General features: G+C 40.6%; 1 protein-coding gene and 1 long non-coding RNA gene across 3 annotated transcripts; one reads left to right on the top strand and one right to left on the bottom strand.

Moving 5' to 3' along the window:
* Nucleotides 1–1,562: 1,562 nt before the first annotated feature.
* LOC119655947 (DNA methyltransferase 1-associated protein 1) lies at nucleotides 1,563–5,404 on the bottom strand. Of its 2 annotated transcripts, none has more exons than XM_038062156.1 (10): nucleotides 5,196–5,404; nucleotides 5,039–5,139; nucleotides 4,699–4,984; nucleotides 4,535–4,649; nucleotides 4,384–4,485; nucleotides 2,326–2,436; nucleotides 2,156–2,263; nucleotides 1,955–2,096; nucleotides 1,736–1,890; nucleotides 1,563–1,673 (listed from the first exon to the last, which is right to left on the bottom strand). In XM_038062156.1, the coding sequence occupies exons 1-10, from the start codon at nucleotides 5,294–5,296 to the stop codon at nucleotides 1,572–1,574; spliced, it is 1,323 nt and encodes a 440-aa protein (XP_037918084.1). In that variant the 5' UTR covers nucleotides 5,297–5,404; the 3' UTR covers nucleotides 1,563–1,571. The 2 variants fall into 2 exon arrangements, with proteins under 2 accessions (XP_037918084.1, XP_037918078.1); XM_038062150.1 differs by having other exon boundaries at nucleotides 2,156–2,266; nucleotides 5,196–5,403.
* Nucleotides 5,405–9,916: 4,512 nt separating this feature from the next.
* LOC119646427 lies at nucleotides 9,917–10,632 on the top strand. Its single transcript, XR_005248736.1, has 2 exons — nucleotides 9,917–9,994; nucleotides 10,084–10,632. It is a non-coding gene; the product is annotated as an uncharacterized LOC119646427 (long non-coding RNA).
* The last annotated feature ends 2,450 nt before the right edge of the window (nucleotides 10,633–13,082 follow it).

Here is a 13,082-nt window from a genome sequence, read left to right as displayed (position 1 = left end):
CACTGGTGGCAGTGGGATTTGTATCGTGATTTGTCGTCAGATACCAGTCGACTCAGCTGTGAATGAGTACCTGAGCCAAATCAGGGTAATAATCTCGGGCGAGCGCAATGCCGACCACATTGCCTCCTACAGGGTACTGTAATCCTGTAGTGTACCGTTACGGCCTTGAATGAAGTGCTCTAACATACTGCAAGGCCCTGATCCAATATGGATTGTTATGCCAACGATTATTATTATTATTATTATTAATCATGAGTGAGCAACTGATTTTTCTAATTTTTAATTGTTAGTTGCAAAGTTTGCATAATAAATAAAAATTGAGAAAATTAATTGCTCACTAATTATTACGCCTAACCATTTGTTAGTCGTATTCGAATAATTAGCTAACAAATTAGTTAGCAGCTGTGCAGCTCTAGCTTAGACAAATGTCTGTATGTGCCTCAGACAGCGGATAGTGAAAAATCTCTGTCTCAGACATCGTATAGATAAAGTTCTTTTTTAGGCAGACACCTGTGTCAGATAAACGTTTTTGCTTGCTTCAAATAACAAACGGGTAAATGTCTATGTTCGACAAGTGCTTGTCTCAGATAAAAGTCTGTTTTAGACAAAAATCTGGACTTGAGTCAAACATGTCTGCCTCAAGCATCAGACAGACAGACATCTGTGTCCGTGCCTCTAACACAGATATTTGTCTGTCTGAGCCAGAACAGACATCTGTCCGCCTGTTGTCTTATTTAGGTGCAGACATTTCACTAAGCCAGACCTAACTTAATAAAAGTGTTTTGAATATCTTATCTTGCAGCAAGGAATACTTTATAGGTTCATATCATTACTAGGATGCGATAGCCACATCTATCGTATTGTGTTCGCCTCAATGTATTTTATGTTTGAAAACAATATTGAATTATCTCTTGAAAATGCTCCTCTGGACTGTCATATTCATTAGCGGCCGAGGAGCGAGAGGGTCTTAAATCATCATCTAGCACATCAAGTCATGGGAGGGATAACTAATCCCTCGTTAACGTGGATTATTATGATATTATCGGAGATGACTTTTCCGCAATTTTCTACTTTGGGTCCTACCCCATATCAATCGCAGATATCCTCATTTTCGATCTGCACATACGTTGGATTAAAATGTGTTATGCTGATGAGCCATCCAACACTCAGAAAGAGCAACGGGGCGGCGATCATTGATGCACCGATCGTAAAGGACGCCAGTTGTGGACCGCAGGTTTATCCGGGTTTCATTAATGAGCGAACTAATTTCATGGAGCAGTTTTACTGAGTGCATTAAACTGAGATATTTAAACCATTCAGTTCTTGGCACGTCGCTGACGTTGATAGTGCCTGTTTCGTCGTGTGTGTCGGTTTCGTCGAAACCGATTTTATTTAGGATCAGTCACAATACTGCCGAAAGTCTTCCCGAAATCTCTGAAAATCTGAAATCTGAAAAAATTGAAACCATTGGTCCTCATCGATGCCGATATAATGCCCGGGTCTTTAATTGAATTCAAATAAAACTTGTCGTGAACATTTACTCGAAGGGTATTTATTTGGAACTGATTCGTTTAAACACCGCTCATATGAGGTGAACCGACAACATCGATTATACTCTCTAGAGTTTTTGTGCCTTCTTCTTTCATTGCCAAAGGAGCAGGGATATTTAATGTCTATAAAAGAAAGACAAACTTCGCTAAATGGACATGTTTTGTAGAAAAATTTAAATACAAACCTTTCCTATGCATATGGCCTCATACTGATGTTTGAGACTTTCCAGCTCGAAGAGGCACGTAGCTAGCGCTGTTCTGAGCTCACACAGCAAGACCATATCAGATCTTAGTTCATTGAATACATTTGATATTTCCTCTGTCGGCGGAGGAGCAGGATCTAAAAAGAATAATCACATTTTTGGCACGTTCATCATGAAATTGGGATGTCGTTATATACTTACCAACTTTAAACTCTTGTATTGTTTGCTCCAAGGCTTTTGCCTTCTTTTGACCGATATTGGCAGGTAACTTCATCTTCTGAGATCTTAATGACACACCTGATCCGCGCAGATCCGAGAATTTTATACCGGCTGATTCAACCGCCTTTATTATAAAAAAAGTCTTGAACACATAAATTGGATTCTTCGTTAAACAATACCTACATTAACAACAGAATCTACTTTTGACGGGCGGGGTTGACTCTGTATTTTCTTTTTGTAAAGTTTTTTCTCCTGTTTTCTAGACGTTGATGCGTTAAAATTGTGCTCACCCTGCTGTAAAACATTATCAAAAAAAGTAGACGATGGAATTTTCTTTATATTTGATGATTTACTTGGTCGGCTTGAGAAATAAGTTTTTGCAAATCTTGTGTTTTCCTTTCCCGCTCTTTCTTGCGAGCTTCAATTTTTTTAAATTCGTTCAGTAACATAAATTCTTCTTCAACCTGTAATAGAAATGAGTGATTTTTGATATATGGCTATAATATTTTGTCCACAAGATAGGTGCGAATGTGTTTGAAAACTACCGGACAAACTGTATGTATGGCGCTAGAGAGCACGTTCGTTGAGGCGGAAAAAGATAGTGTAATTTAAGTCTGTTGTTGCCAAGGGCGATATTGACGAACAAGTCTCAGTATCGAATACCGCATACTCATCGTGAGGAGTGCTGGAAGTAGCTAGCTTCCTTGAGGATGACATAATAGAACCGATAGTCCATAAAATTAAAATTAAAACGAGTGTGAAAGAAGTTCCGAACTATATGTGGATTTTAGCGACTTGAATATAAGGTCGTTTCCATGCCGTATTACCTACCAAGCATAGATGAGTTAAGAGAAGTCTTTCAACGGTTTCGGGAAGCTAATCTTAAACTATAACCCAAGTGTAAATTTTTGAGGATAGAAGTAACTTACTCAGGGCATGTGTGTTCCGAGGAGAGTTAGGTCAGGACCCAGGTTAAACGAAAATGTGAGAAACTTCCCTAGACCGAAATCGATAGACAAATAAAATCGTCTTTGAGGTTAACTAATTATCACCACAAATACGCACTAGATTACGCGAAAATTACAGCGAATGTTGCCAAATTCTAGCGGAAGAGAGAGACCTTGCATACAAGCATGGACTGATCATGGGAACATGTCCGGTTTACCGATATGAGCCGCAAGCAGTACTTGATAGTTCTGTTTATAGCATGTATTGGGACCGGCAAGTTCTAACTGATCGCCACATACCGCACAACAAGCCTGACGTGCGGATAGTTGAGAAGACGGGTCGCTCCGCGGATATTATTGATGTTGCTATCCGTCATAATAGCAACATCAAACAGAAATACGTAGAGAAGGCCAGTGGCTCATGGCTTGGGAAATCAAAGAAATTTCGCGTCTCGAACGGGTGGTTGTAGTTCCCATAATATTGTCAGCTACAGGTATTGTAGCTAAATCCCTCACAGCTTCCCTTGATGTCCTGGGACTCTCACATAGTCTGGTCCAAACCATGCAGAAGTACACCATTCATACATGCTCTATGTTGCGGGGAGTTCTCAACGGATTCTCCCATTGACCTACAACCGATCACCACCACCGCTTTAGTTTTTATGTAGGTAGGATCGTCCGAGCCTAAATGCTTGGCACTTCGTGCTAGTATTACATAAAATCTGGCATCTGCCGAGATTGTGACAACTCGGAAATAATAATAATAATCGTTGGCGCAACAATCCATATTGGATCAAGGCCTTGAAGTGTGTTAGAGCACTTCATTCAAGACCGTAACGGTACACTGTAGGAGGCAATGTGCATTGCGCTCGGCCGAGATTATTATCCTGATTTGACCCAGGTACCCATTCGCAGCTGAGTCGCCTGGTATCCAACAACCAATCACGATAACAAACCCCTTTGCCATCAGTGAGATTTGAACCGCGACCTTCCGCTACGACAACCCAGCGCTCTAACCACTTGAGCCCTCTGGATAATATTACCTAATTTTCCATAATTAAGCCCATTGCTTTGACATGTCAAGAGAACGAAATGAGAAACTTTTATCAACTCTGCAGGTTTGTAAGTTTAAGGTACCATTACGATATTGCATTTTAAAATTTATCCAAAAAATCGATTTTAAAATTTCTATAAAGTTTGAAGAGTTATATCTTCGAAGTGATGATGCCCTTTGCAATTAAAAAAATATCGATTTATAAGAAATTGCACGTAGTTCCCGAAAACGGTCTGGTCAAATCTGGGATTAAATGATTGAGGGGGTTGGAAATTGTGACTTTACTGGGATTATTACTATCAAAGGAGCTCATTTCGCACAACTACCGTAATCATTCAGAAGGAAATGATTTTCCTTTGCGGTTCCCCGGAAGCCAAAGTTTCTTCAATGCAATTTTCTGCAACACTTACTTGTTTCGGAGTACGATCGAACAACTTTTTTAACTGCTCCTTCCTTCTTCTCTCGTGGTCTGAGTCGAAGACATAAATCTTTTTATCTCCACTACCTTTTAGCTGCAAAATATCCAGTTAGTTCTGAAAATATTTCTTTTTAAAGTTATACTTTTGTTAATATCCCGAGAACTTCATAGTATCGCTCCTTGAGGTCCTCGACTGTCTTGATCCCATAGTTGGCACGATCCCAACGATCGGCCATAATAATAAACCGTAAATCGAACCTGAAAGCAGATAAAATCAACAAGGCGGATGTTTTTTACGAAAATTTACCTTTTTGCCAGGTCAAACAAGTGATCTGTCTGAGCCTTCGACCACTTGGTGGGATTAGTTCTCAAGTGGGTGTTGTATTCGTTGAGCGTATATGCCGGTATATTCAATTGCTTGTTAAATTTTGCAAACGGATATTCACGCGAGTCATCCGAAACTCTTTTCCAGTGGTGAAAAATTGCGCCGTCGTTTCTGGCTGGGTTACTGAAGGGAGCCCACTCCCACCGACGTACCTTCTTCATACCAAGCCGAGCTTTGGCTTGCTTATAGCCAGAACCGATACCCAGAGCTAAAATTTTGACAAAGATTTAGGGATGAGCGCTTCACTCCAAAACAGGCATACCAGTATCCGTTGGTAAGATCGGCGGAGCGTCTTTATTGTCATTGTAGAGTAAAGCAAAAACTTCTCTGTGCATTCCCTCCGGCCTCTTAGTCGTCTTTACCCTAAAATTCAATTTTTTCTAACAGATCCCATTCCGATTGTGTTATCACAAAGTTACCTTTCAAATTTTCTAGTTTTAGTGTTCAAAAATGACTCCTTCGTAATTTCTGGCGTCACTGGCCGTTCGAGTTCAAGGATATCTCGAACATCCGCCGTCATTTTGAAAGGCGCTTCAAAGTAAATGATTCTCCTAAAATCCGACACCAAACAAACAAATAACTGGACAACGACTTGTCCTCAAACGTCAAGCTGACACACCTGATATGCAACGTACTAGAATCCTACCTTAAATGTACCAGAAGAAATAACGTACCGCATCAAGGCCATCTATGAATAAAAGAAAAATTTCATGTACCTCTTATACAAGAAGACTACACACTATACAAGGGAGGAGCAACTTAAATGACAAAAGGGCATTTTTTTTCAGATAACTATCAAAATCGATTAAATAGTCAATTATAAGTAAAAAAACTTGGTGAAAATTTTTCGTACAAGTAGTATTTTTCGAGTTGGTAAATTCAGGGTAAAGACGTGATTTACCCCATTTTTTTTTATTTTTAAACGAAAGAATAAAAGAAGAAAAAAGGGATTGTTTTTTAAATATTTTAAAAAATAAAAATATTCAGTGCAAAAATGTGGCTTTTTCCTCTCTAAAATTAGGAAGCAGTTTTTCACTATCATCTTTAATTTTTGAAATTTTAAAAAGGAGTATTTTTTTGGGAAAAATAAAAATTTTATTTCAGGTAAATCACCCTTTTTTTGCGAAATTACCTACTTCATATCCACCAAATTTTCAGGATTTATTGTGAGGGCTGAAATACAGTAGAATCTCAGGAGCTTCCTTCCGATTTATATGGCAAAACCTTGTTCTGTCTCTATTAATTTTTATGTAAAAAAATCAGGTAATCACATTATTTTGGTTATAACCCCATTGTTATTTATCCCACTGATTTTTATTGTTTCCCATTTTAAAATCCTTTTCAAGCCCTTTAAAGGAGTTTTAGATCATTTTCCACTAGAAGTTACTACGAATTTACGTTTGACGAGCTATAACTCCCCCCTAATGCACCTACAAAAAAATGAAAAAATTTATTCCTTTTGTTATTTAATATGTTTCTTTTACATAATATCGTTTCTACATAAAGGGCATGGTTTTCGAGTTATTTGAGAAAAGCCTATCTCACCTCAAATTTCATGTCAATTGATTTTGACTGAAAGAATTTGGAGGTTGAAAGCTTTAATAATTGGACTATTCCTAGGAAAGCAAATATGGACCTATTTTCGAGAATGTTGTGTGTGTTTGCTTCCACCAAACTTGCCATAGAGCAGAGTTGTGCAAAATCATTATGATGATTATGATTATAGCTGTAATTATAATGAAAAATGAGCGAGATTTTGTAGTCACAAAGTGGTAATCATAATCGCGGGCCACGGTTGTGATTGCAATTACGTTACTATGAAATCGCAATCACCATAATCATAATCATGGAATCATATGAAATCACCATAGTTACTATTACTTTGGATATTGTTTGTGCTCTGTGCAGTTGCTAACTGGTTTACAAATGTTTTAACTAACAATTTAGTGGATGAGATACAATATGTGGAGTAAGTGCCAACTGGTTAAGTTGTTGATTCATTTGATGGACGCATGCATTGGAGAATAGACTCCCCGCCTTATGCTCACAAATGGCCGAAATCACTTCTATGATGCAATCTAACAAAACTATCAAAGACCGTTTTTGAAGAAAAACTGCGTGTTTGAAATTATCAGCATTTGAAATTCCTACCAAATCCAAACAGAATAAAAAGCCCACGCCATGTTGTGTGTTGTCGCAGTTCGAGCCAAGAAATTTCAGCAGCCCGGTAACTGGCAGTTACTCATGAAAATATAATACTGTCAAAATTAAACAAGGACTAACGGTTTCGTCCAGGGCAGAGGCAACTCATGACCGAAAATGGTAATAGGTGGAAAATCGCTCCTTTATATAATCGCAAAAACAGCGAAATATATTGAAGTTAAACCGCCAATAGTTTGAGCCTAACCTAGGTTAAAGCTATGTTATTGTTTGGGATATGCCTCAAACGAGGGGTCGGTGGACTAAAAAACGTGGGAGTAAATTGCTCTCCATTTGGTTTGGTCTAGCATTGTCTGGATGTGGACTTAGGACATATTCCAAACAATGTCAAGATGAATTTCGCGCGTGAAATGTCAAAGTGGACGATGAAATATTGTTTCGTGGCTTGGTGCACATATAACACCATAAAAACCCCGCAGACAATTTTTTTTTTGGTCCGAAAGGAGACTTCCCCACTTTTCAGTTAAAAACTGATTAATTACTTGAAAGGTAACAAGTAACAAACACGTAGATAAAATTCAAATTATTCTCTCGATGACGTCGCATGAAATGTCAACCAATCATCGCGTTTTCCATTCCGCCTTATGGGAATTCAAATTTAAACCATTGTAAATAACAAATGAGCGTTCCGAATTGGTTTTTTTAACGGATTGGTAAATGGGACAGTTAGACTATTCTCTGTGTAAAAAAATGAATAGTCATTTTCTCACGCGGGGAGTCTTTTATGCAAATTAACATTGGAACTTGAAAAAAATTGTTAGCACTGATGAAGGGAACAAGTTGTCCTCGAAATATTGGTATTTGCAAGAATAAATATCCGCACCAACGAAAAAGAAACAACAAGTTTTTATTATTTCAATTAATTAATCGTTGGAAACACCGCATAATTTCACTCAGATAATGGAACTGTTTTTAAGGTTCTGTGCTGATATAAGATAAAGCCGCCTTTATCTCTCCATCTTCGATGACCAAGTATAGGAGAAACACTCCGTGGAATTCATCGGCTTAAAAATCATAAGACTCCAGGAGTCGATGGAATTACAGCCGAATTGATTAAATATGGAGGCGACCAGTTACACCAAGTGGTTCATCAACTTGTGCTGAAGGTATGGGACAGCGAATCATTCATCATCTGTCTCGTACATAAAAAGGGAGATATCACACAGTGCAGCAATTATAGAGGTATCACGTTGCTGAGTACCATCTATAAGATATTTTCCGCTATCTTAATAGGCCGAATAGCCCCATACGCTCAGAACATCATTGGCCCATACCAAAGAGGCTTCACTCCAGGCAAATCAACAACAGATCAGATTTTCTCTCTACGGCAAGCGATGGAAAAACTGTTGGAATATGGACAACAATTGCACCATCTATTCATTGACTTTAAAACCGCCTATGATAGCATAGCCAGATAAAAGCAGCAGGATCACTCTCAAGACTATTCCACATCAACAACGGTCTACGAGAAGGGGATGCCCTATCATGCGTCCTCTTTAACCTGGCTCTCGAGAAAGTGATCCGTGATGCTGAGGTAAATGCAAGAGGTAGGATCTTCTTTAAGTCCACTCAACTACTAGCCTATGCTGACGATATCGACATAATAGGAAGAACCACCCGAGACGTACAAACTGCCTGGCGGCGCGAGATATTGGGCTGCACATCAATGAAGGCAAGACAAAATATATGGTGGCAACGTCAGCACCGAAGACGAACCAACTAACAACATCTAACCGCACTAGTCAAACGGAAGAATAAGGATAGGAGAGTACAACTTTGAGACCGTTGACAATTTCTCTTCTCTAGGGTCGAAAATCACAACCGATAACAGCTACGATGAGGAAATCCGCGCACGATTGTTGTCAGTCAACAGAGCCTATTTCAGCTTACAAAAACTGTTTCGCTCGAAACGTCTCACCATAGGGTCAAAGCTCTTACTGTACAAGACAATGAACTTGCCAGTCGTTATGTATTCCTGGGGACTTGGCTTCTTAGCAAGAAAAATTGCGAACTATTGGCCGCGTTCGAGAGAAGAATTCTCCGAAGAATTTTTGGCCCCCTTCATGAGGATATACGATTCCGTAGCCTACATAACGACCAAATCTATGAGCGATACCATAACCGTCCGGTTGTGGATAAAATCGGGCTGAATAGGTTACGGTGGGCGGGTCACTCAATCCGTATGGATGAGGATGATCCACCCCGGAAAGTCTATAAGGGCACTATTTATGGTAGAAAAAGGAGACGAGGCGGACCCTGCCTAATATGGAGCGATTGCGTAGCTGAGGACGCCAGATAGCTTTTAGGGATATCGAATTTGTGGACCTGGTTGCAAAACCGGGATGTCTGGAGTTCCTTATTAAGGTAGACCTAGACCGGATACCGGTTGTTGCGCCGTTGATGATGATAATGATGATCTTCGATGATTAATTTATTGGAAACGACCGAAACTGAAAACCTCTATAAAGGCACGATTTAGAGTTTATTTGAAAAAAGATTCATTCCGCAGGCGGCCTATTTGCTGGGATATTTTTATTTTTTAAGGTTGTGTGAATTTACACATAGCAAATGGCGCCATTTTGTGTTTAGTTTGAGGGGGGGTTCCCGATCCATGCAAAAGGGATGTATGAATTTGTTTTTACACAATAACGGTCATGTGGGGTATCAAATGGAAGGGTTCGATTAGTATTTTTCGAAGCTGATCTTATTTCTGACATTGGGTGAAACATAGAAGAGCGAGTAATCTATACGAAATCTAGGCCTCAAAATACATCCCACTTCGATATCTGTGCAAATAAAGTTAGTCATTGCATATTACTAAATTTTAGAAATTAATTTCATACAAGAAGTACAAGATTTGCATTAGCGGCGGGCCGATAACACTCTCGGTAATCCAAGATGTACCGTTTGAGATTTGCGTCTAACCGCGAGCGTTATGTCAGTCTTTGATCGCCTTCGCGTTGTGACTTGAAAACATTGCGACGAAATGTCAAACCAGGTTAAGAACAAACAGAATATTCCATTAAATTACATTGCATAGAAAACGTACAATTACGTTAAGTATTTTCTAAATAATTACCTTGACAGGTAAATACACCGCGGGGTTTGCAAGTGATATTGGAACGCAGCTAAACGGGAAACACAATGACGATGCGTGCGAAATGCAGACGAGAGAAGCTTAGGACCGCACGGAGTTTCAATGTACTACGAAGATTTAACTTGAACGAATTCGTTTTGAGAACTGCGGAAGGCACCATTTGTCATTTGCATTAGTCTCGTCGCTTCCATTCATAAAAATTGAATTTAAGCCGGAGGTATGCGCACTCTTAGTAGCATTTAATTGTATGATTTTTATAACATAAAATATGCACACAAGTCGATTGTCCGCGGACAAAATCAAGGCATTGCACATTTTGTATTTATAATTAAATGTTATTAAGATTGCACATACCTCCGACCGACGGGACTAGTTCAAGTGACATTAACAATTAGCACCTGCAACGCAAATAGTACCTTCCGCAGTTCTCAAAACGAATTCATTCAAATTAATTACATTCAAAAGTAACAGTCGAAAACGAAAAGCGCCAATATATTGCAAATAACGTGAACTGTCAATAAACTATTATCTGTGACCCATCGCAAAAGTTCAATTTTCCGAACTTCTTTGCGTGTCGCATTGCGCATCGGGCTTGTATATTGCTTCATACAAGTCCGTGTAATGGACTTCATTTGACAGATCTCCCCACTCTTTTTTTCACGTGGAAGGGGATCCTCCTTTAAGTTCAACGTGCGGTCATGTAATTCACCGCATATGTGCTGGTCCACAGAAATCAACTTCAACCACTGCGAGGCGGCGCAGAATCTACTCTCGCAAACCATCCGCGAGAAAAACATCGATGTTTTTCTCGCGAAAATAGGGGAAGGCAAATGGTTGTCCAGCTAAGTGAGGGCATAATACCGCCTGTAACTGTGGAGGAGCTGCGGGAAATATGTGATAGGTTCGGTGACAACAAGACCCCAGGTTTGGATGGCATCCCCAACCGAGCTTTGAAACTGGCAGTGAAGACTAGGCCCGACCTTTTCGCCAATACCTTCGAGGCGTGCCTAAAAGCAGGAATATTCCCTGCCCAGTGGAAAAAGCAAAAGTTGGTGTTGCTTCCGAAACCTGGCAAGCTACCTGTAAACCCAGCGTCATATCGTCCTATCGGCCTGCTAGATACAATGGGGAAGATGATAAAGAGAGTCATCTGCAACAGACTTCTACCCATCGTCAAAGCCAGCAATGGTTTGTCGGAACGCCAGTTTGGTTTCTGACATGCCCACTATACGGTGGACACAACTAACAGTGGTAAACCTGGCAAAAGGTGCATTGATTTCTGACGACTGCTGTGCCATGTTGGCGCTGGATGTCAAAAACACATTCAACTCGGCTAACTGTAACAGAATTAAAGAGGTGTTGGCTGACATAGGCGGCGCCAGATATTCAGCAAATTTGGTCGAAAACTACCTCTCAGAGAGGACTCTCTGGTACGAGACGACTGAGGGCCCCAAAGAGTACATTGTGACAGCCAGGGTACCAAAGGGATCGGTACTTGGTCCCCTGTTGTGGAATATCATGTATAATAATGTGCTTGCTCTTCCCGTTAAAGTGGACTACGATTGTCGACTTTGCTGATGACCAAGCTGTGGTTGCTGCAGCAAAACACTCAGAAGATGTGGTGGTGTACACAACGAAAACAGTGAGAGCGGTAAAATCCTGGCTAGAAAGAGCCGGGCTGACCTTGGTGGACGCGAAAACGGAAGCGGTCTTAATAACGAAGGGTTGGTGGACGCAAAGGCTCATTCCCAACATTTGAGCGTGGTTTGAGCGGAAACATGGGGAGACCAACTACCACATTACCCAGTTCCTCACGGGACACGATGTTTGCTACAGGCAATATCTGCACCGCTTTGGATTGGATGATACTTCGAATTGTCCTAGATGCGATGTGGAGGATCCAGAGCATGTGATGTTTCACTACCCACGATTTGCAATGGAGAGGGGAAGTTTAAACCAGGCGCTGGGCAGGAGCGTGAGTCCGGAGAACTTAGCTGCGGAGATGCTGAGGTCCGAGCAGAACTGGCTCACGGTTTGCTCCAATCATCCAAATACAGGAGGAGTTGCTGAAGGAACAAAGAAGGAGGAAAGCCGCAAATAGGAGAAGGACGAGTGCCTAAGGGCAAACCTAAATGGTGATCCCGCGGGGCTGGGGCTGGAGAGACCGGGAGTGGTTTTTAGTGGGTGTGAGTCCCCACGCGCGGTAGCTCCGGCGCAGCTGGTCGAAAGCGTCTTTCTAAGATTTTCTACCTCCATGTACGAACAAAAAAAATACGTATATGTATATGTTTTTCAAGGTTTTGTGTAAAACAAAACCTTATTAAAATCGATTCACGTCTGTCTGTCTGTCCGTCACACGCACTATTCTCCAAAACGGCTGAACCGATCCGAACGAAATTTGGTGGACAGATAGGAACTATGAAATCCCACGCATACAGCGAGTGACATAAATTTAGGTGGAGTTTAAAGGGGGCTCCTCATACATGCAAAGGGGGGATTTAACATTTTTTTTCACCAGATATAGATCGTGTAGGGTATCAACGAGGCATTATCTGTCACATACATAAAAAGGGAGATATCACACAGTGCCGCAATTATAGAGGTATCACGTTGCTGAGTACCATCTATAAGATATTCTCCGCTATCTTGCTAGGCCGGATAGAACCCATACGCCCAGAACATCATTGACCCATACTAAAGAGGCACAGATCAGATTTTCTCTCTGTGGCAAGCGATGGAAAAACTGTTGGAATATGGACAACAGTTGCACCATCTATTCATCGACTTTAAAACCGCTTATGATAGCATAGCCAGGGTAAAATTGTACACGGCCATGAGAAAATTCGGTATTCCGACGAAATTAATAAGAGACGAAATGGCCAACGTGCGAGGCCAGATAAAAGCAGCAGGATCACTCTCAAGACCATTTGACATCAACAACGGTCTACGACAAGGGGATGCCCTATCATGCGTCCTCTTTAGCCTGGCT

This window comes from Hermetia illucens, chromosome 1 (genome assembly GCF_905115235.1).
Source record: "Hermetia illucens chromosome 1, iHerIll2.2.curated.20191125, whole genome shotgun sequence".
In the NCBI taxonomy this organism is placed as follows: domain Eukaryota; kingdom Metazoa; phylum Arthropoda; class Insecta; order Diptera; family Stratiomyidae; genus Hermetia; species Hermetia illucens.
The sequence above is the reverse complement of the archived record's forward strand: the minus strand, read 5'-3'. Positions and strand labels throughout refer to the sequence as shown.